The 21078-nt window shown below is 39.5% G+C and overlaps 1 protein-coding gene across 24 annotated transcripts in view; it reads right to left on the minus strand.

Moving 5' to 3' along the window:
- SNAP91 (synaptosome associated protein 91) overlaps nucleotides 1-21078 on the minus strand; it is a 69336-nt gene that overhangs the window by 23877 nt on the left and 24381 nt on the right. For 13 of the 24 annotated variants that reach the window (XM_081997609.1, XM_081997599.1, XM_081997601.1 and 10 more), the window contains exons 5-14: nucleotides 20545-20638; nucleotides 19200-19311; nucleotides 17662-17768; nucleotides 16230-16271; nucleotides 11595-11665; nucleotides 10167-10194; nucleotides 8113-8222; nucleotides 6795-6895; nucleotides 1887-1901; nucleotides 1571-1741 (exon numbers count right to left, since the gene is read on the minus strand). In XM_081997609.1, the coding sequence (XP_081853735.1) occupies nucleotides 1571-1741; nucleotides 1887-1901; nucleotides 6795-6895; nucleotides 8113-8222; nucleotides 10167-10194; nucleotides 11595-11665; nucleotides 16230-16271; nucleotides 17662-17768; nucleotides 19200-19311; nucleotides 20545-20638 (851 nt within the window). The remainder of the gene's footprint in view (nucleotides 1-1570; nucleotides 1742-1886; nucleotides 1902-6794; nucleotides 6896-8112; nucleotides 8223-10166; nucleotides 10195-11594; nucleotides 11666-16229; nucleotides 16272-17661; nucleotides 17769-19199; nucleotides 19312-20544; nucleotides 20639-21078) is intronic. The other 11 variants (XM_081997604.1, XM_081997598.1, XM_081997597.1 and 8 more) reach the window with 5 other exon arrangements.

The raw sequence follows: 21078 nt of genomic DNA on the forward strand, positions 1-21078 counted from the left end.
GAAGTAGACACAGGATTTGGTAGCAGCCATTTTTCTAGGCACAGGATACTGTAAAAGGTAGAAGAAGAGTACATCTTGCCACTGTAGTACTGGTAGAATAGGCAAGGGTAGGTGTTTTTCTAATCCTGTTGCAAGTTTACGGTGATTTCTAGCCGTTTAATTTTTTTTAATGTTAAATTAGTAATGCAATTTGAAAGTGCCATATCCAAGACTGGCTCAACCCCAGTGTCTACACACCAGAAGTTTCACACACTATGCATCTGCAGGGGTGTTAATGAGCACAGACCTTGGCTTCTGCAAGTAACCAACATCAGACTCTCTTGCTCCTAGAGGTGTCCAGAACCATTGCCCACAACTATTTTAAAATTGCTTCTGAACTGCCCAACCCTGTGGCACTTGGACTATTATCCTTCTTCGTAAAAGGAGGGGTTTAGTAGCAGGTAGCAGCTGTACTCCTTTCTTACAGCTTCTCAGTAGTTTTATTGGGGATTCTTGGAGCTGTCTGTTGAAGTCAGTCCTAAACAAAACTTCTTACTGGGAACTTTCAGTTTCTAGGAAACACCTTTGTAGCCAGACTGTTTATGTATGAGACCTCTCCAGCACTCCTGTCACTAGAAGTGATAGATAAACACAGCCCTCAGAGAACACATTGGAATTCAGTTTTGATAACAAGTCATTACTAATTCCTGACATCCACTGTCATGCTGGAAGCGTGCATCACATGAAGAGAAAGCTAGAAAAATACAGTGATCAGGTGACCTTAAACATGTTAACAGTTAGTAAATCAGAAGATTTCTCCATTAACCTGAGCTTGTATAGTGTTGAAAAGAAACTGTAATTTCTGACATGCTGTTGAGAAGCCTCCTGCTCCACAGCAATGACAAGAAAACTGACAACATACTGTAATTTCCTCTTACTAAAGAGGTTAGCAGCTAACATTAGAGACTGAAAGAGCATAACTAAGCTATAAGAATACTTTTCCTATACATCAGTTGTATAGTTGGTATTTAGTACAAGTTCATTGCCACTTTAATTTACTGTTAATGCTGTGTGAGATAAAACCCAGACTCAAGAATGCTGAAATATAGTAATTTCAGCTGGCTCAATACTATATTTACATGAAAAATCCAAACCAAACACAACACAGCTCAAGCGTGACATGTAATGAATGAAGGGGCAGGAAGCATCCATCCTCTTCAACTATGAAAGCACAACTGCTTTTCCCAGAAAATGTAGTACAGTGCATAGTTATTGACTAATGTGGAAAGAGTACCTGCTTACCCCAGTGTGGATCTGAAAACTAATGTTCTTAGCTGTTCAACCATAAGGTAACTCAGTCTAAGTGTATACAGTTTTCCATTTCCACATATATGCAGAGGAGTCTATTAGCTAAAAGCACAGCAAACAGAGAGGTAGTTGACAGTTTACATTTCCTGTTCCATCTAGCACCCAACACACAGGCAACTCTGGTATTTTTGGTTAAATTAGAGGCCTTGTTACAACAGCTGAACTCAATATTGCTTCATCTACCTTACACACTGGCATAGAGCACTAGAGCAACCAAACTAACCTCCAAAGAGATCCACTTCAGCAGTGGCAGCAGTAATAGTTGTAGTTGTAGCAGCAGCAGCTGAAGTAGTTGTAGTATCAGTAGTTGCAGCAGTAGTTGCACTAGGCTCTGGGGCAAATGGATCTGAAATCTGTGGCTCAGAGGTAACACCGGAAAGTGCAGCCAGATTATCTATATGCAACCATATAACGAAGATCAAACAGGAAAAGTAAGGGGAAGAGGGAAAGAGACCACAATCACTCAACTCCAGAAAGTTGGAGCTTTTAATAAGGAGTCTTAACATTCAAAAGTCTTACAAATCAAAAATATTACTCACCTTCTCCCAAGAGGTCTAGTGATTGCCCATTAAAATGGCAGCAGAATAAAGAAACAGACCAATTAGAAGAACTGTCAGATTGAAGATGTTCATTAGCCATATATTCATTCCCTAAGTGACATGTCTGGATTAAACATAATTTCTGCACTTGATTTTTCAACTTTCAAGAAGTTATTGTTACAGGACAAAGCTCATTCTGTTTAACAGCTCTATTCAAAACAGAACCAGTATGTAAGTTTCACATATTTGATAATTTCCTTAACAGCTAATCAACAAGACGTTCAAACACTGGTAGTATTTATCACTTCTGTTTTATACAGCTGGTTTTCTTTTCTTTTCTAAACTGTAACAGAGAGAAGCAAGTAGTGACCTCTAAGGGTTGACAGGAAGGTAAGGCCAAGGACCACTTCTTTAGAAGCTCAATTCACCACTTTACTAGTTCCCTCTTGCATTTGGCTTAGCAGTGTAAGAGTAAGACCAGAAGTAGGTAGACTTCTTTGAAGTTTATGAACAGCTAACATCCCCCTAAAACACTGAAAATTTTAAATGCAAGTCCCTGGACCTAACGGCAGACAGATTCAAGACTTTCACCAAGTAAAAGCATGCAGGGGAAGAGTGAGCCTCAATGAACCCCAGTGATCACATGTAAGTACAGTTAACAGGCATAATTGAAGATTATTTAAATCAATGGGCTATTAGCAGAACGTACTCAAATACCAAAGATAATCTCAAGATAATTGCTTAGTTGCAAGTATTTTCTCGACCAAAGTAGTCAGAAAGCAGTCAAAATCAACATTACAGTCATTAGAAGTAGACAGAATTCAGCTTACTGTTCTGCCAAGTGAGCTGTTGTGATCCACCCATCAGCCCCGGAACCCTTCACACAACTGGCACTAAAGCCAGGGTACTCTAGCAGAGCGCAGCTTGTTAATATATTGTAAATACTTGTAATACACTTGTAAATACAGTGTTAAGTTACTTCAGGGTACAATACATGGCATCCCTACTGCCCCAAATATATTCTGAGGCAGACAGGCCATGGTTGTTGTACCCAAGACAAGTGCGGGGGGGAGGGAAGGAAAAAGACTTTTGAAAGCTTTTCCTGTGTATGTGATAGAGCAAGCATACTATGAAGAAACACCCACCTCTGGTAACACTTGCTATGAGGAGTATGAAACACAACTTCGGTTCTTTAGTCAACTGTTTCTGGAAGCCAATGAAGCATCTTTAATGACAGACTTTCCTACAATTTGATGTCCTCTGAGATCAGCCAGATTGAGCTCAAAGACAGAGGAAGTTTTGCTGACATAAAAACCAACTATAAGCTATAAAAACCTGTGAAAACTAACCAGTTCAGCCTATAACATTTTTATACTGCAGTTAGAATAGTCTGAGCTCAACAACTACCTATCTACTAACCAATAGCTCAGTGCTGCTCCTAGATTCATTGTACACCTAACAGGGTCATGGGTTCATCTGATCCAGACTGAACAGCAAGCACAGAGTCCAGATGCTTTACTATGGGTCAGTTTGTAGTAAGCAAAATGCTTTGAGCAAGTACAGCTCATCTGCACAAGTTTGTCTTTACTTTACAACACTTGTTAAAAAGGCACCAAAAAACCACATGTAGGTATTTTCATAATTGGTTCCTTGGGAGAGCTCTACTTGAGACTTGACTGCACAAGCTGAGGTACATCAAAATACCATGCTGAAGGAGTGGAACAGTATATTAAAAATGCAGCAATCTGGTATCTCATTACTGCACACCAGGTGGACGCCTCAGTTAGACTTGAAATAAGCGACTGTTGGCAAACTTCTACCTTCTATTAGCTTATTCCTCAAAGCCTTTTTGTTATTCAGTTATGTTATAGATCACAATACAGTAGAAATTACAGTCATCCATCATGGCAAGCTACATTTACTCTTAATATGGGAAGGATTAAAACCAAGGCTTTATTGTATAGTAATATTAAAGTAACAATACAAATAGCAAATCCATGTTCTAAGGCACACTGCAAGGTAGCTCAGAGCAGAAATTCAAGTCAATTTGCTTTTATATCTGAGAGCCAGACCTCAGGAGGATGCAGAATTTGATCTACTGTATTTTTTGTAATACTACAGTCTAGTTTGCCTGCCAAATGCCTATCTATTCACCTTGTAGTATGCTGCAGGCCATTTACTACCTTGATCATTTCCTGTCAGCACAGGAGTGTAGATTTTCACAAGTTATCGTTCATTTGCTAGATAACTTACATTGTATTCAGAAATATACTAGGTATACAACAAAATATACAGTGTACTGTATATACCACTAAATATAGTGTACTATACTACATATACAGTATATGCCAGAATACATAGAATCTACACTGCCAGTGAGACTGAGAAAGCAGGATTGTTTGGTCACAGGTATTCCTGAGGTTTATGTGACATCTGAAGTGCCAGTTTGATGCTGCATCTTGAAGTATTTGATATTGACATTTTCCTAGCTATTCTGAACTGCAGCAATTCTTCCAGCTTCCTCCCCCTACTAATGCTTTCTCATGAGCTCCCACGTTAACTTGCTGTGGGCCAGACGAGTTTTGCAGATGAGGAAGAAGCTCAGGAAGTAGGGAGGCACTGTTATACATCCTCCCACAAGTCCTGGGTGGAAGGAAGGTCATCTTGTCCAGCCTCCTGCTCAGAACGACATTACACGCAACACCAGATCAGGGCAGTCATGGCTTGGTCTAGTCAGGTCTTGAAAAATCTCCCAGAAAGGGGAGTCCACTAGCTCACATCAGGGATCTACTCCAGTACTGCCCTACCCTCCAAGTGAAATAATTTTTTCCTCATGTCCAATCAACCTCTGAAGCTGCCATCTATTGTTATTACCCTTCATTATAGTTAACTATAATTTCCAAGAAAATTTTGGCTCTGCTCTAACTCCCCTTCAAGTAGTTGTAGGCCACTATTAAGAGATGCCTTTAGCCTCCTCTTTGCCAGATGACAGAGGCCCAGCTCCCTCAATCTCTCTCTTCAGAGATGTGCTCTAGCTCCCTAGAGTCCTGGCAGCCTGCTGCCAAGCCCCTCTCCCTTAAGCAGGGGAGCCCAAAACTGGATGCAGTATTCCTGATGTGGCCTCACCTGCACTAATTAGAAGGTTTGTAGTACCTATGAGACCATACAATTTATAGTGACTACTAGCTTCAACCTGAAGATCTAGTTTAAGTAAATAAAAAAAAACTCCTAACCCTTAATATAGGCTCAAAGGTTTTCTCATTACCAGATGAAACATAAGAAAAAAAGAGGCCAAAAAATGCAAGATTCAAGTGTAGTAGCAGGTCATCATACCTGGACTCCTGCCAGCAGTAAAGCAAACCGGAAGCCTACTAAGTTACCAAAATGCTATTCTGAAAGATAAGACTGAAGTATACTTGATGAGCTAAGCAATAATCCTGGCCAAAGGAAAAATGTTAGCGGTGCTTTTCCATTGTGGAATATGAGGACTAGGTGCATTACTAGTCAATTTTAAAATTTTTCAGTAATTCAGAAAAATAAAACACCTAAGTTCCAAACTACAGATGCTTTGTCCAAAAGAGCAAAGCAAAAAACCCAAAATAAATCAGCTTTCAATTACAATGTGAATCAATATTTTACAATATTAATAGCTATTTACTCTGCATAAATGAGCAACTGTTTAAAAAAAATTAGCTTAGAGACCTGACCTCCCTCAAACACCTCAAAAGCTTGTGTTCCAGTACTTGACAATGACAAAGCAAGACAAATAGGACACAAAAATTGCAGAAAATCATTAGTCCCAGGCATCTTAGAATAGATGACTCTTTGGTCTTGCTTTCTGGGTAAGATTACATTTCAGTTAATAAAATTGACACTTGTGCAAAAAAGGAATATTCAGTTCAACGGATTAAATACAAATATGCAAAACATGGTCTACAGGACAGCCATAGCTATTATCTCATAATGAAGCAGCTGAGATACAATGTCATCTTTAATGAACCAAAGCAGAAACAGGGAGTGCAGAAGCCACTCGTACCTGGTATTAGCATTCATAGCAGAGTCAGCATGACTCAGTGTAGCACTGCTGCCGTGAGAGGGCTGATGAGTTCATTAAGCTGCTACACAAGTAAAGATCTCTTAAGATTACACCACAGTGGGTTTACAGCTACGTAAGTTAAATCACATTTACTGGCCTAATTCCTTGTCTTCACAGGACAGGAGTAAACACTGCCTACATTTATTGCAGTCCTCTTCAGATGACCAGCTGCTAGTGCTGCCTGGAACTCAGTTCAGGCTCAGTTCACCACAGAGCTCAGATTTCGGAGAGCTGGTTAGGTATTCCTATTTGAAAGCAGTCAGCCCTCTATTTCTATTTTCATATTGTTATTCTAAGCAGACAAGGAAGATTTTAATAAGATACGTTAAAGGTTGTCAGAGGTAATCACACTTGCAGCAGAACTAATTTGCCACCATTGGCTTTAGATGCATTTTTGTTTTAAAATTTTTTTTTTTATCCTCCCCCTACTGATCTGCGGGCTTTGCAGAAAAGTTGATTCCTGCCCTCACCTTGACAATAAGCACATGAGCAGTTCCAGGTCTTCTGTTTTAAAGTGCCTACCCTACCTGTTCACCCTCAGCCATCCCTTTCCTGCTCACTTTTAGTCACATAATCCCGGCTGCCCCCAGCTTTGCAGTCAGGCCCTTATAAGCAGCTTATACTATTATGCATATCCCTGGAAAACAGGAGTAGCCTTGCACGATGAAGGGATGCCCAACTGCCAGGTCAGCAGAAAACTGGGAGTGAGCTGGGAACATCCTGTGCTAGCAGAGAAAGAGGCAGGTTTCAGTTCAGCCAGGCAAGAAGACAAGAGACTGCCAGAAAAGATGTCGACAGTGAGGTTTCTCTACCTCCCCATGAAGTGGCTCCAGCAGGGGCTGCTGGAGCTGCCTGCCCAGTAGCAGCAAAATCTGGCTGAAGGTCCAGAAGATCACTGGATGGTTTGGAAGAGCTGCCAATGAGAGAGAGATATTAAATAGTGGAGGCATTTTTCCATTTTAATAAAGTTAAAAAAAAAAAATAATGACTGGATTGTAGGAATTACCCTTAGTTTGGATGACTGATGAAACCATTAAGAGACAGATTTTTTCAGGCCTTAAGATTAGAGCAGTGGCCATAAACACCTCTACTGCAGTAAGTGCCAAGAATACATTACACCCCAGGATGGGGCCTTAACTTACTGCCATTATTTGACAATGGCTTCATAACAGATCTATGAGACTTTTACAACCCTAAAAAAACCCCAAAGAACAAATCCCAAAACCAAAACCCAAAATCCCAGGTGGTCCCTAGGAACAGGGCAAGTAACTGCTGTGACTGAAAACAGCTCCTTCTACTTCATTATTTCATTGTGTGATGTCAGAAAGCAAGAAACCTGCATTTCCAGGCAATGAATAGGCATTAGGTAGAATGGAGTTGGTAAAACTCCTCTATGGCTTAAGCCAGCCAGATGTTTGCTTAGGAAACAAGGTATTGGTCATTTAAAACATTTAAATAATAAACAATAGAAGCTCTTTCTTCAGTGAAGTACTTCACATGACATTTAACTGAAGTTAGTCATATCTTCAGACATGTAAAAGCTCTGGGGTTGAAACAAAAAGTCCAGAGTTCTTTCATTTCTGCTCATTACAATGAGCAACAGTGGTTTGTTCTGGTTTTGACCTGAAAGCAAGTTTCAGATTTTCTCATTGGTCAAATGTTTAATTTTTATTTTAACCTCCAAAAGTTCATTATTTTTGTGCTTCATTAACGGATTTCAACAGCAAGAAAAAGGAATCTTAATTCAGCAGTTTTAGAAACAGAATACTGAAAGTCAAAGACTACTTTGGATTTGCACATTACTTCAGTCTATTCAATTAAAAGTTTATGTTGGCAATGGTACAACATCACCACTACACTGAAAGCAAATCACAGTAGCCACAGGGGTTTTTTGGGGGTTTTGGTTTGGGTGGGTTTTTGGGGTTTTTTTGTTTGTTTGTTTGTTTTGTTTGTTTGTTTGTTTTTGTTAGAGCTCATTTGTGATCTATACCAGCAGGATAACGTATCCCATTCAATACTGATGTACACTACATGTAAAATAAGCAAAATCTTCCACGCAAGCCTCCTGTTACAAGTGTGACTTTGGCATCTACATCAAGCTCAGTAACTCCAATATGCTTTTTAACTTACCTGACTGGAGCAGCTGTAGATGAAGTTGCAAAAAGATCAACTGGAGGAGATGTATCAATAGTTTTCGCTGGAGTAGAACTAGGAGATGTAACAGTTGTTGCTGGAGAAGACTGGAGAAATATTTTAAATACACATTCAATATACCAGCATTTCTCCACAAACAACTCATGCACAGATTCACATCCTTTAAAAATCCAATTCTGACATCCAGTCATCTTATTGTGAGCTGTTCTCCCCTTTGAAAGAATTTAAAGATGACTGGGCTAAGTTTTCAGAGGGTGGTGGAGTTGGGAAACTTCAAGATGACTCCACCTAGCAATGCCTGGTCAGGAGGAAACGCTTATTGCATGCATTCAGAGCACCTGCAGACACTGGTGACCTGTCTCATATGAGCTGTAGTCCCTTGGGTTCAAGACTAACCCAACATCTAGGCAACTAACTCAGAGATTTGTGACCTGGAGTTGCCTTATCTGCCTTTTAAAATCTTAATTAGGGTAATGAAGAGTTCCTATGTGTCAAAGGATTCTCAGCAAGTTCCAAGAAAATAGTTCACTCTCCAGCAAACCCCCTCCTCTCAGTTTTCAGACCATCCTGAAGATGGGAGGAATAAAGTATTTTGATATGATATAAGTTTGTTTCTACATCTGTCAGACCCTTCATTTTGTCTGTGGAGTGAAATATCTGCCTGTCCACAACAGCACCTTAAGTACTGTAACCATAGAAACGGTGGGAGAAGAGAAATGGTTAGAAACTAAGTTAAAAATGTGTACATAAACTGTCAGACTGAAGAGAGTTTAAAGAGCCATCAACAGTGCTAACGGTTAAATGCTTGGGAAGACGTAGAAGACAGCTCAGCCTATGATTTTCCTCCAGTTTTAGATAAAGACACCTTAAGTATCACAAGGACAGACACCCAGGAGAGTATATTGCAACTCTTCTGTGTACTTGAAGACTCAAGTTACCTTGAAGAGTGTCAATTTAATTCTAAATGATACCACAAGCTTTGTTACAGCATCTCACACGCTAGAGATATCCTTTTCCTATGAAACAAGTCCTATGCTTAGTACTGTTTGCTGTTCTGACGGCTTCCAAGAAAGAAAAAGAATGGCAAATTTGAAGTGATTTTCTTAGTTCTGCTACTGCCATCCCATCATCACAACTCTAGCAGGAGATGGATATAAGTTTTCTAGACTCTCCTCAAGCCTTTACTAAGGTTTGAGACTCAATTGGTCCAAATTCTTCATGTGAACCAGGGAATAGGGGGTTACTTAACATTGTAAGAACACTTTCTGAGCCATAATGTAGATCTCACCAACTGCTATTGTATTGGATGAGATTTAAAAGTATGCTCTTTCAAAAGAAGTTTAAGAGCTTTCACTAGAATCGACCATTGAATTGTCTCCCTCAGATTCAGAGTTTTCATTGAGTTTTTCCTGCACAATAGCCATTATTAGACACAGAACTATGGCACCCAGCAATGCTTCACAGATACCAGGAACTACTATTACTAACACCGTAAAGCTCATTAGTTTATCTGACACTCAAACCAAGACGTTTTCACTGGCAACTCTTGCTTTAGATTAAGGTGAGCCATCTCACTAATAAAGGTCAATGCCAAAATTAGGTATATCAGATGGAAGTTTTCTTGGCTTTTCACATAAAGATGGTTTTAAGAGTCATCATTTCCTCCTAAAAAGCTACAAATAGAGCGCAGAATTTGGAGGAGAAGTAGTACAGAGTAAGTTTCTCACTGACACGAGGATTTAGAAAAGAGTTGAGACAAAGCTATGGGTATCTAAAGTTTTCACAAAGCGTGACCATCAAATCCCACACTGGTATAAGAACTACAGCCCTTCAGATCAGCAAAGTGCTTTTATGGGGCCATTATTTACAAGGCCATTTAAAGACGCATATTTGTCACTTAAGTAGGGCCTAGGTGGCAAAGTCTAAAAAGCAGATTAGGAGATTGAAATTTAACTTCTTATGCCCTAAAGATGTTCTAGAGCATATCACCTGAACAAGAACTAACTAGTACAGCAACTGACAGTATTTACCTTGCTCAGAGGAGAAGGAGCCCCAGATCTAAGGAGAAAAAAAAAAAAAAAAAAGGAGAGGTTCAGATAAGTACACTTTTGGAAACCATGTTTCCAGTCATCAAAACTCATGCAAAAAGACCAAAAGCTAAGCATGACATCCTTCTGATGATCTCTACAAATGCATGCCCTCCCCATTCCTCGAACTTTCACGTGTCACTGTAGACAAGGAATGCAAACTGTTACTTCAAAGCCTAAATGAATATTTTTAGCTAATTGGTATCACAGGATTATTCTCCCTTTTAAATAAGCTCTACTAAATGGAGGGAAGGCAGAGATATATGCAAGTGTCTTGAGTTAGGGCCTACAGAAGCCAGTAGGCAAGAGTTATTGGGACAAGACGTTGCCGTATTATAAAACCGTGCAACAGCAGCAGAATAAGACCACTACAGAAGCAGTTATCTAACATAAATCTTCTGAGGATGTGTCAGCAAATTTTGAAAGTCCACTGTTCTTTTCCAGAAAGTCAGAGTTACATTAAAATAGTGGTATTTAATAGTATGGACTTTCCAACTGTTTCCAAGCTGAAAGTCCTCCCACATGCAAGAAAATCACACTAACACTAACCGACAGAGCCTTAATCTTAAGTTAAAGTGTACATCAGTGCATGTGTTTACTTTCATTATTATGAGGTATGAAAATACTGCTACATATTTTTAGAGTTCCTTTGATCTAAGAGATGAAAGGAGGAGTTGAAGTTAAAACTGCACCAGTATTGAACTAGCATCCATCCTACAGGTTGAATTGGGTAAGTCCTAGGAGCTGTAGAACTGATTAGAAGACCTGGAGCTAAGACAGAAATGACTGAAGATAACTTAATGACTATACAGAAAAAGCAAGCAACAGTTTAGGTACAATTTAAAGAAGGTATCTATTTCAAATTGTTCAAGCCATGCCAAAAAAACCCAAAACAAAACATAACCATGTCTGCATGCAAGCGATACATAAACATACATACTTACCCTTCACTAAATTGCAAGGAAAGCAACAGCAAAAGAGAAAACACAGGTTTAGCTTAATCCTTCCTAGACTTAGCCATGACAAGTATCTAGTAAGAAGATGCAAAGCCATTAGAGAAAACAAATCGATTTTGATGATAAAAGCCGTAGCTGCAGGGAAAAACAGTTCCTTCTAGGAGTTTTCTATACTTAATTTTACTTCCTTTTGGAAAGTGTCTAGTTGTTCGGTGTGTCCTTTCCCCCCACTCCCCAGTACGAAAAAAAAACTTCCATTAAGATGACTTTGTAAGGAAAAGGAAAAGCCTAGTCTCAACACAGCTTACTTTCCAGCTAAGTGACAAAAGACAGTTGGGGGAGGCAAACCTAAACATCAGCTAGTCTCACATTGTAACTCTTGTGCCCTTATACATGGTACAACATATATACCTACTTGTTGCCAGGTTTTTTTCCTTCCAGGGAGTTTAGATGTTGCTCAAGGGTCTCCATGAGACTGCTAGGAGCCTTGAAAGCAAAGAGAAAGATACACTTCTAAACACGATACACTGACCTGATGATACTTCAAAATCCAACACCAACTTCCCTGAAGTCCACCATGTGCATGCTCATGCTGTCATTTTATTTATGCAAGTGTGAAAAATAGTGGATTTCCATGCAAGAAGTATTCTGGCAAAGACAGCTTTTGAAAGATAACACTTTGCCCAAATTTGCAGAGAGAAAACTTTTACCTCTACTAAACAGCACCTGAAGCCTAAATCCAGGATAAGCTGCTCATCATGCTTTGAGACAGTGTTAAACATTGACAACAGCACAGGCATCCACAGGGTTAATTTTAAGAGTAATAGGTTCAAGGTCATCCTTTCAGTTTTGCTTTTAGTCAGACTTCCCAATACCTTTCATGACCACAGGGTTAGGTAATATTTGCAGTCTAAACAAAACAAACCAAAGGTCCTTTTCAATGCCCCCAAAAGCAGCTACCTTTGGTTCAAGACTCCCACCATCACAAAACCTGTAGCTGTTTCTTCTCAATATGACAGCCAGTCACAGGCTCCTGAACCCAGCAACTAACTCAAAATTGGGAAGAATTACTATTTTAGACATCTAAAAAACCTAAGCTTTTTCAAACCTTCTTAATCTTAAAGACTTTAAGCAACCTTTTTGTGGCCAGCCAATACCCCCAGGCACGCGCTTGCTGTTAACAATGAGAGATAGGAAAAGTAGTCCTAAATAAAATGACAGTGTGCTTAGCTACTCCAGTGTAAAAATAGCATCCAGATAACCAGAATTCTACAAGATCAACAAGCAAGGAGGAAACCCTTGAGAGATACAGTAGCATATAATAGTCAAGTATTTCATCAGGGTTACCAGTTCATCAATGGTACAGCCTTTAAACGAGGAATTCTCTTTATCAGTCTCTTTCAGATCAACCACAATTCCTGACAGCAATACCTATGGTGTTTTTCATAAAGTCTTTAATTTCAAGGTATATATATGCATCAAAAAGTCAGTTTGTGATGCTTGAAAACAGACTATCCACTGCTCATACGTACAGTATGCTGAAAGCCACGTGACTGGCTAAATCAGATGTTTCAGGATGCTCAGTACCTGCTAGTACTAATGCACAGCTAAGTGTACTTACAGCATCTGTGTATTAATTTTGTTATTAAAACTGAGCAATAAGGTAACTTCACACATTCAGAAATTTAAAATGCTGACAAAAAACCTTAAATTATGTCTTGAGTTTAAATGTCCCATGCACATATGCAATGCAGAAATGTCTTAACCACTGCTGATATTATAGGCATATTTATTTACTTCCAACTAATTTGAGCACAAGACAGAATTCAGTTAAATACAAGTGACTTATTTACAAGAATTCCAGCAACAAGAAAAAGATGAGCAAAGGCTCTCATTTGCAAAAAAACCCCAAAGATGCAGACTTCTACATATTCAAAGCAGCTGTAATATAAGATACAATTTTTGTCTACTTAAACATGTAAGCAGAAAGCTATGTTTCAATAAAAAAAAAATCCATTATTATTTCCTGTTACCAGACACCTCTACACACTTTAAACAACTTTCCAACATATTATTCACAAGTTTCTTAAAAGCCAACGAGGTAATATGAAACTCATCTAACAAACTGAATTCACAGAGGAAAATTTGGTGAATGGAGTTAAATCCAGTTGGCAGCCAGTCATAAGTGGTGTTCCCCAGGGCTCGGTTCTGGGGCCGGTCTTGTTCAATATCTTTATCGATGACCTGGATGAGGGGATCGAGTGCTCCCTCAGTAAGTTTGCAGGTGACACCAAGCTGGGTGGGAGTGTTGATCTGCTGGAGGGTAGGAGGGCTCTGCAGAGGGATCTGGACAGGCTGGATCGATGGGCTGAGGTCAACTGTATGAGGTTTAATAAGGCCAAGTGCAGGGTCCTGCACTTGGGTCACAACAACCCCATGCAATGCTACAGGCTTGGGGAGGAGTGGCTGGAGAGCTGCCCGGCAGAAAGGGACCTGGGGGTGCTGGTTGACAGCCGGCTGAACATGAGCCGGCAGTGTGCCCGGGTGGCCAAGAAGGCCAACAGCACCCAGAAATAGTGTGGCCAGCAGGAGTAGGGAAGTGATTGTGCCCCTGTACTCGGCACTGGTGAGGCCGCACCTTGAATCGTGTGTTCAGTTTTGGGCCCATCACTACAAGAAGGACATTGAGCTGCTGGAGCGAGTCCACAGAAGGGCAACGAAGCTGGTGAGGGGTCTGAAGCACAAGTCTTATGAGGAGCAGCTGAGGGAACTGGGGTTGTTCAGTCTGGAGAAGAGGAGGCTGAGGGGAGACCTTATCGCTCTCTACAACTACCTGAAAGGGGGTTGTGGTGACAAGGGTGTTGGTCTCTTCTCCCAAGTAACTAGTGATAGGACAAGAGGAAATGGCCTCAAGTGGCACCAGGGGAGGTTTAGATTGGATATTAGGAAACATTTCTTCACTGAGAGAGTGGTCAGGCATTGGAACAGGCTACGCAGGGAGGTGGTAGAGTCACCATCACTGGAAGTACTCAAAAAATGTGTGGATGTGGCACTTCAGGACATGGTTTAGTGGGCATGGTGGTGTTGGGTTGATGGTTGGACTTGATGATCTTAAAAGGTCTTTTCCAGCCTTGGTAATTCTGTGAGAATTTCTATCCAGATGCAACAACTTGGAAATTAAATATTATCTGGTATCCAATTTGCAACACTGAACATTGCTTAATTTCTTCTAGATATTGCTTCAACACTAGACTAATCTATCAGTCAGCATCATGGTGGAACCTTAGATATAGGCTCCACACTAGCTATCTGGGGCAAAACTGCCATACTTTAGGAATTGCTAATAAATAAAAATGAGCCAAGCTCTTTATCTGCCAAGGTGGCTCCTCAGCCTCCACAACCTTGCAGCTACACTGGAAAGTCCAAAGATGACAGCTATCAACTTGTATTTCAGTACTGTGACCACTTTTTCGGATTTACAGGATCGGTACACACACACCAAGTGTCAACACAACCAACTTCTTGTTGAATACTACTGACTACTGCCATGGCTTGCCTTAGGAATTTAGGTATACCATTGATATTATATAAAATTATATATTACTTATTAGCTGAAATTCAGTTTTATTATTCACTTTTGATTTATTTCTCACTGAAATACACTGCCTAGATCTTATACACAATCTACAGCATGTTGCAGATTAGCCTTAGAAAGTGAGTCCCAAGCAGCCTTTGGGAGAATAAAGCTATGAGGGACTACTTGAGAAGACCACAGGAGTGGTCAAGCAGTTGGACTAGATGATTGTTGTAGATATCGTCCCTGCAAAGGAACTATTCTATTAGGTTTTCAAGCATTGGTTCATGAGGTAAAAGGGATCCTCCAGCAGCAGTAACTAAGGTGCTGCTGAGCAAGCACAGCACCAACCAGTGATGCAGAACAAGGCTTGCTGTCCCAGCAGGCAGCCTTTCCAGCAGGCTGACACAACACAAGCCAAAGCAGATAGAAGTGCTACAGGAATTTATAAAGCATATTTAATTAACTGAGCTTAAGGTGAGTTCTTCTGGTTCAAGGACTTGGTTCACGACTGACTGGACCTTGTTAAAAAAAGAGCCCCTGAAGTTCAGAGTTAGGTCAATATACTATTTCAGCTATTTCATAATTGGGTTTGGTATTCCACACGTTGCTAGAAGTCTAAGCTTTCCTCTGCTGAAAGATTTCAAAGCCCTGTAGCATCTGAAACCCATAAAGATTAAAACTCTCCACCTTCACATCATGTCTCACTTTCAGAATTTTTAACTGTTTTTTTTAACTAAGAGAATCACTATTCTGATGCTCATTTAAAGCAGGTTTTCAAGAGGCTTTCAAAAACTACTCATCATAGGTTATGAACACTTAGGATTTACAACTGTTAAGCAGTCTGGTCTGCAATTCTGTCCCAATTTTACTGGTATCAAAACTGCCAAGAGTGAACTCTTTAGCATGGATCTCTTACAAGTAAGTATCCTTTTCACATTAAACAAAGCCAGGCACCCAGGCCAATTTGCAAGTGATGTTGAAAAAAGAACCAGCACAATAGAATTTAAGCAGCTACAGCATAAGTGAATTTTGATGTTAAAAGTTTTGATGCATGCTGACAAAGAAGTTCAGCGATCAAATCACAACTGCATTTAAACTTTAAGTTCACTATACCTAGACCAAGACAGCAGTGCTGCTCTGAATGTCACCTCTGGACCAACACTGTGTCAGGGAGAAAATGAAGACAGCAATCTCTATGCAGTCTGTCATCAAAAATAAACTCGAGCTAGAAGCTGTAAAAGTCCATCCTTTAGCAAGGAAAGAGCAAAACAGTCTACCCTTCAACTATAGTTTGGAAGTCATTGTGAGTCAGTCTTCAAAAATAGCTTTGGGCAGTTCTCATTTGCAAGTTGGGAGGGCTTTAAAATGTTAGGTGGTATGACTTCCTACCAACATTTACATTCCTGGTGTGCCTCCTAACTACAGAGCTTTTATTTATTACACAGATCCAAACAGACTACAAGAAAAGCTTACCTGTGTAAGATCAGGGATATCACCTTTGTCAATTCCAACTTGCTGTGGATATAAAAAAGTAAAATGTAAGTACATTATTCCGCTGCAGCAGGCACTAAACTAATTTTTACTAGAACTGTTATACACTCTTCAACCTATAACACACTTTATCTTTAGAGAAAAGCTACGAAGTTATCAAGTGCAGATGCCCATCTTTCCAATAGCTACCTTCAACAACCTGCAGCAGTTTTGTTTTTTGTTTGCTTTGGTTTTTGGGGGTTTTTGATTGATTTTTTTTTTTTTAATTAAATATCCATTTAAAAAAAAAAAGCAGGGGGCAAAGTTCAATTCCACCCAGGTAAAGTTCATACTCCATACTGCAAGTCAGGCAGGGCTTTCTGGTCATACACTGTTGCCTCAGAGGACAGCATTGCTGAAGTGCCAAACACATACTACCCTGATACCCGACTATCCTAATGAAGTTCTCTGAAATTCAGCAAGTGAGCAAATCCTAGAAGACATCACCTAAAATGCTAAAAGCTCAAGTCACTATGTTGTTTCTCCCTTCTCTCCTAGCATTTTCCAATACAGCAAGATGAGATCAGAGCCTGCAATTTTCTATTAGTTGTCCTGTTGCTTCACTACAGCTCTTCAAAGTGCCTGTTGGTTTAGCTTTTGAAGAAGAACAAGCTCCACTGCACCTAATAATTCTGAAGTATAATCACTATAATCCGTGTCAGGCAAAGCTGGTGTCTAAAGTACTTTGCTCTCTCCAGTTCAACACTCACATCAGACATTACATGCCGTTTGGGAGTCTAGCTGGCTCCTTCAAAAACAGTTAAGTAAATTAGCAAAGAAACAAACTTTTTATTCGGCTCATTACTGCTGTCCACTATAATGAAGCATGAAAAATGGAAAATGTGCATATTGTGCCAAGGAGCCAACTACCACAAATGAAAGCCCAGCAAAAGAGTTAATTAACCATGTAATACTTGTATTATCCACATAAGAGGATGATAACAAGGATCAAAACCAGGAAAATCTCACATTCCAGTTAACTTGCAGTTGGCTGCAAAGACTTAAAAGAGCAGACTTATAAAATCAGTATGTTTTTATTTCTGGTTACTGTATCTTCCTCTAATGTTCAATCCTGTCCTAGCAGCACATATTTATTACAGCATTTCCAAGGAACATTGATATAGTTGAAGTCATGTCACCTGTTATGTTACCAGGAAAGCTGAGGCTGGCTGCACAGTAGAGACATGTGGAAGTCCTAAGCAGGGCTTAACTAGTTCAAGAGCTGAACAAGCAGATCTAGGAACTTCTACACTGCCTCGCATTTATACACAGTGAATCAGATGCTTAACAGCTGCAATTAATATTTTATATAGGTGCTAAAAAATATTCACAAAATACTTAAGTGCCAGACTCTAGAAGACTGGAAGTCACTTACCTCTGCAACTTTAAGAAACTCTGATACTCTGGTCATTCGAGTAAGAAATCGTTTGTAGATTTCAAGAGCATCCTTACATTGCCCCTTTTTCATTTCAAAAAATTTCTCTAGAGAAATAATTTGGCAAATTTCAGTTAAGATATCTTATACTAGGTCTGCATTCATCAGCAACTCTAGTTTTCAGGAAAATCACATTTCAAGAATATTGCACTCCATTAACATTTTTCTATGTGGACACTAATCTAGTAGCATTCATAGTACTTAGTAGAATTTAAAAGTTGGCCTTGCTGAGCTGCTAATGAATTATATAGACTGGAAAATTGCACCTCAACCAGCCATAGCATTGTGTGTGATGTAAATCAGTTTGTTAAAGATAAAAAATAAGCAGGTGAAGTAGCCACCAAAGTTAAAATTCAAAGTAATTAAGGATACTTAAACATATATTAATATGTCCTCTCCCAAGTTGTCTTCACTCCAAAGAACAGTACTTTTTCCACTTGAGTAGCACTCTAAAGTTGGTTCGTGTCCATTATCAAGCACAACTGCTACATATTTCAATATGAATTTACACTTTAAGTAGCAGCAGACGGCAAAATCTCAATCCAGTTGTTAAGCCCAACACATTTGCCTCTGCTCCATAAGCTTCCCATGTCCATAGTTTCAGTCAAAACACCCAAGACTTACTTTTATGAAACCATCAGAAAGCATTGCAACATGGATACAAAAAAATTGTCTGAGCTTTACAGCTCAGGGACATCCTTTTGCCTGTTCCATAACCATTCTGTTTCTCCCTGTTGTAGTTGCAGCCAGAGTTTTAGGTCACCCACGCTGGCCAAGCAATCTTAGTTTTTAGCTGTCTTTACAGACCAGCTGAAGCATTCACAAGTTTTAATAGTTGAAGCTCATTTTCTACAGCATCAGTTATGTTTCCTGCAGCTCATGGCAACTTCTGGTTTTAGACTTTGTAACAAAGCCTTTTGCAGGGACAGCTTAAGGCATGTTACGCTGGTGATCATGCCAAGCTGTTTGAGCTTCAGATCGTGCTCACAGCTTCCTATAGACTCTGTAGGCTGCCAGCAAGTAGGGTTCTGAAGGGGATCCAGCTTTGGCAGTCATGCTTCCAGACAGATCACAAATGTTATTCAGGAGTATATTACTTCATATAAGGCTATCACATAGCATATATAACAGAAGAATCTGGGCATCATAAAAACACAATCAAATAGCAAAAGTTGCTTTTCTAACCTTGCAGGACATATTATGGAAAGTCACACAGCACTGTACATTTCTTTAAGCACAGAAATGCTAAGTACCTTTAAGTAGACTTCTGTACAATTTTAAGGGCATATGACAATCCAGCCTCAGATGAACACTAATGTAAGAGGTTATGGCTTAAAGTTTCCTCTCACTTCACAATAGACTAGTCAATAAAAATGTATTACGTTATAATGAAAATTAAGTATGAAAAACTGAAGGAGATATGAAACTTGTTTCTCACTTATTCAGAGTATGTAAGATATAGACACCAGGTTACTTACCTAGTAAGTTAATAACTCCATCATTGTAGCAAGCAAAAAGTTTGATAAGATCTTTAAATAGAAGCATGAATGCAGCATTTATGACACCATTTGTCAGTTCATTTGGATGAACCTACAAATAAAATACCAGTTATTTACAGCAGATTTACTGAATGCAATCAGAAGTTTTAGCTTGCACCAGGTATCTGATGCTGTTATAGAACCAAGCACTGAATGCAAGCTTTCACACAAAGAAATCAAACAAAGGTTTCGGTTAGCAGATCAACAATTGTTTCCTTCACCACTCCAAAACAATCCACTACAGCAGAGGAGTATCCTCATCAACAGTAAACATCTCAGTCTTGAATCCTTCACCTATCACAGAGCTGGAAAGCAGAGACTCTATTAACAAAGCTTTAACGAAAGTGGACAAAAGATGTCAGTTCACAGCAGAACTAAACAAAACCTCAGTAGTCTACTAGGTAATACAGTTGGGTTAATCATGTCAAGACACTTCCAGTTCTCACATTAGCTTGGGCAGAAAAGAAGTGCTTATTTAATAACAGACCTTTGTTTTACTAAAAAAATACCTCCTCTTCCAAGATTGTTATTGCAATTCCTATGCCATTTAAGTAAAACACATTAGCAAGACATATTTCTAAGGCTTTCCTCTGAAAGCTGTAGTGGGTCCTGCCTTATATTTGGAGCGTGTCCTTCTGCGCACCAAGAACAGAAGAACGGATTCCTTCAAAGACCTCTTTGTAAGGTTACACTACCCCCTACAATAACTGAGTCCTATTTTTATCCTTAAGACAGACAAATAATCCCACCAACATTCATAACTTTATTGTATTATAAATATATTGCATACATTTATTTCTATGAATAGTGTAGATTAAAGTTTATCCAAACCAGCTTACAGCTGAAAACCAAATGAAGGTTTTTGAGGAAGCCAAACAATGTACATGTGATATTTTAATGGCTTTTTCTTTACCCCCAAAAAGAAGTTGGTTGCCAAGAGACAGAAAAGAGACTTTTCAGTCTCCTTGCTTTGTCCAATTCTTCCCCTCATGGATTCAGAAAATGAAACTCCTAGCTCAGAGTCAGCATTCCTCAACAGCCCTCATTTCCCACGCTGTTCCCCTACCTTCTCTACAGAAAAAAAGTAGAACTTGCACATTTTGTACATATAGGGGGCCATTATTCACTTCACTCTACCTCAGTGGGATACTGAAAAGGGTATTTTTTTTTCCTACATAATGGGATGATCAGTAAAGCATTACCTACAAGGCGAAATGTTTTAATTATAATGCAGCATTTATAAGTCACTGCTCAGTGTTAATGCTGGGTCAGCTTCAGTACATACATCGAATTCAAGTAGTGCATCAATTTGTTCCTGCAATATTGGCATACTCTTCAGTAGCTTTTCAGGAGCCATTGTTCTCATTACACCATCAGCTCTGCAAGGGAGAATACAGATTAGAAGCCATGGTGTATCCCCTCGCCCTCTCCCCAAACCAATTTGTTGTCTAAATTTAAGCTTAAAGCTGCTATAACCCATTTCAAACATTTGGAGCACTGTCTGATTCTCCTGCTTCCCACAACATCACAAGAACTGGCATGGAAAATACTTCATCCAGTCACCCGCCCTGACAGCAGGCAAGGAAGCGTTTTGTGCTAGAGTGATGAATGCAAGAGATTGATGTCTTTATGGAAAGAAGACACAGTTTATAAATAACTTGACAAGAAATAGTGTCACAGAAGTACTTAGAGAATTGATAGTCTTTGTGCATTGAAGTTTGTTGTGAGTAACTAATGATAACTCATTGCTAAGGAGTACTTTTTAATGACATGCCTGTGGTCACTGAAGACGAAAAAACCTCTACAGGTCGTTTTTTTT

Source organism: Phaethon aethereus (assembly GCF_964289735.1).
Source record: "Phaethon aethereus genome assembly, chromosome: 3".
NCBI classification, from domain to species: Eukaryota; Metazoa; Chordata; class Aves; order Phaethontiformes; family Phaethontidae; genus Phaethon; species Phaethon aethereus.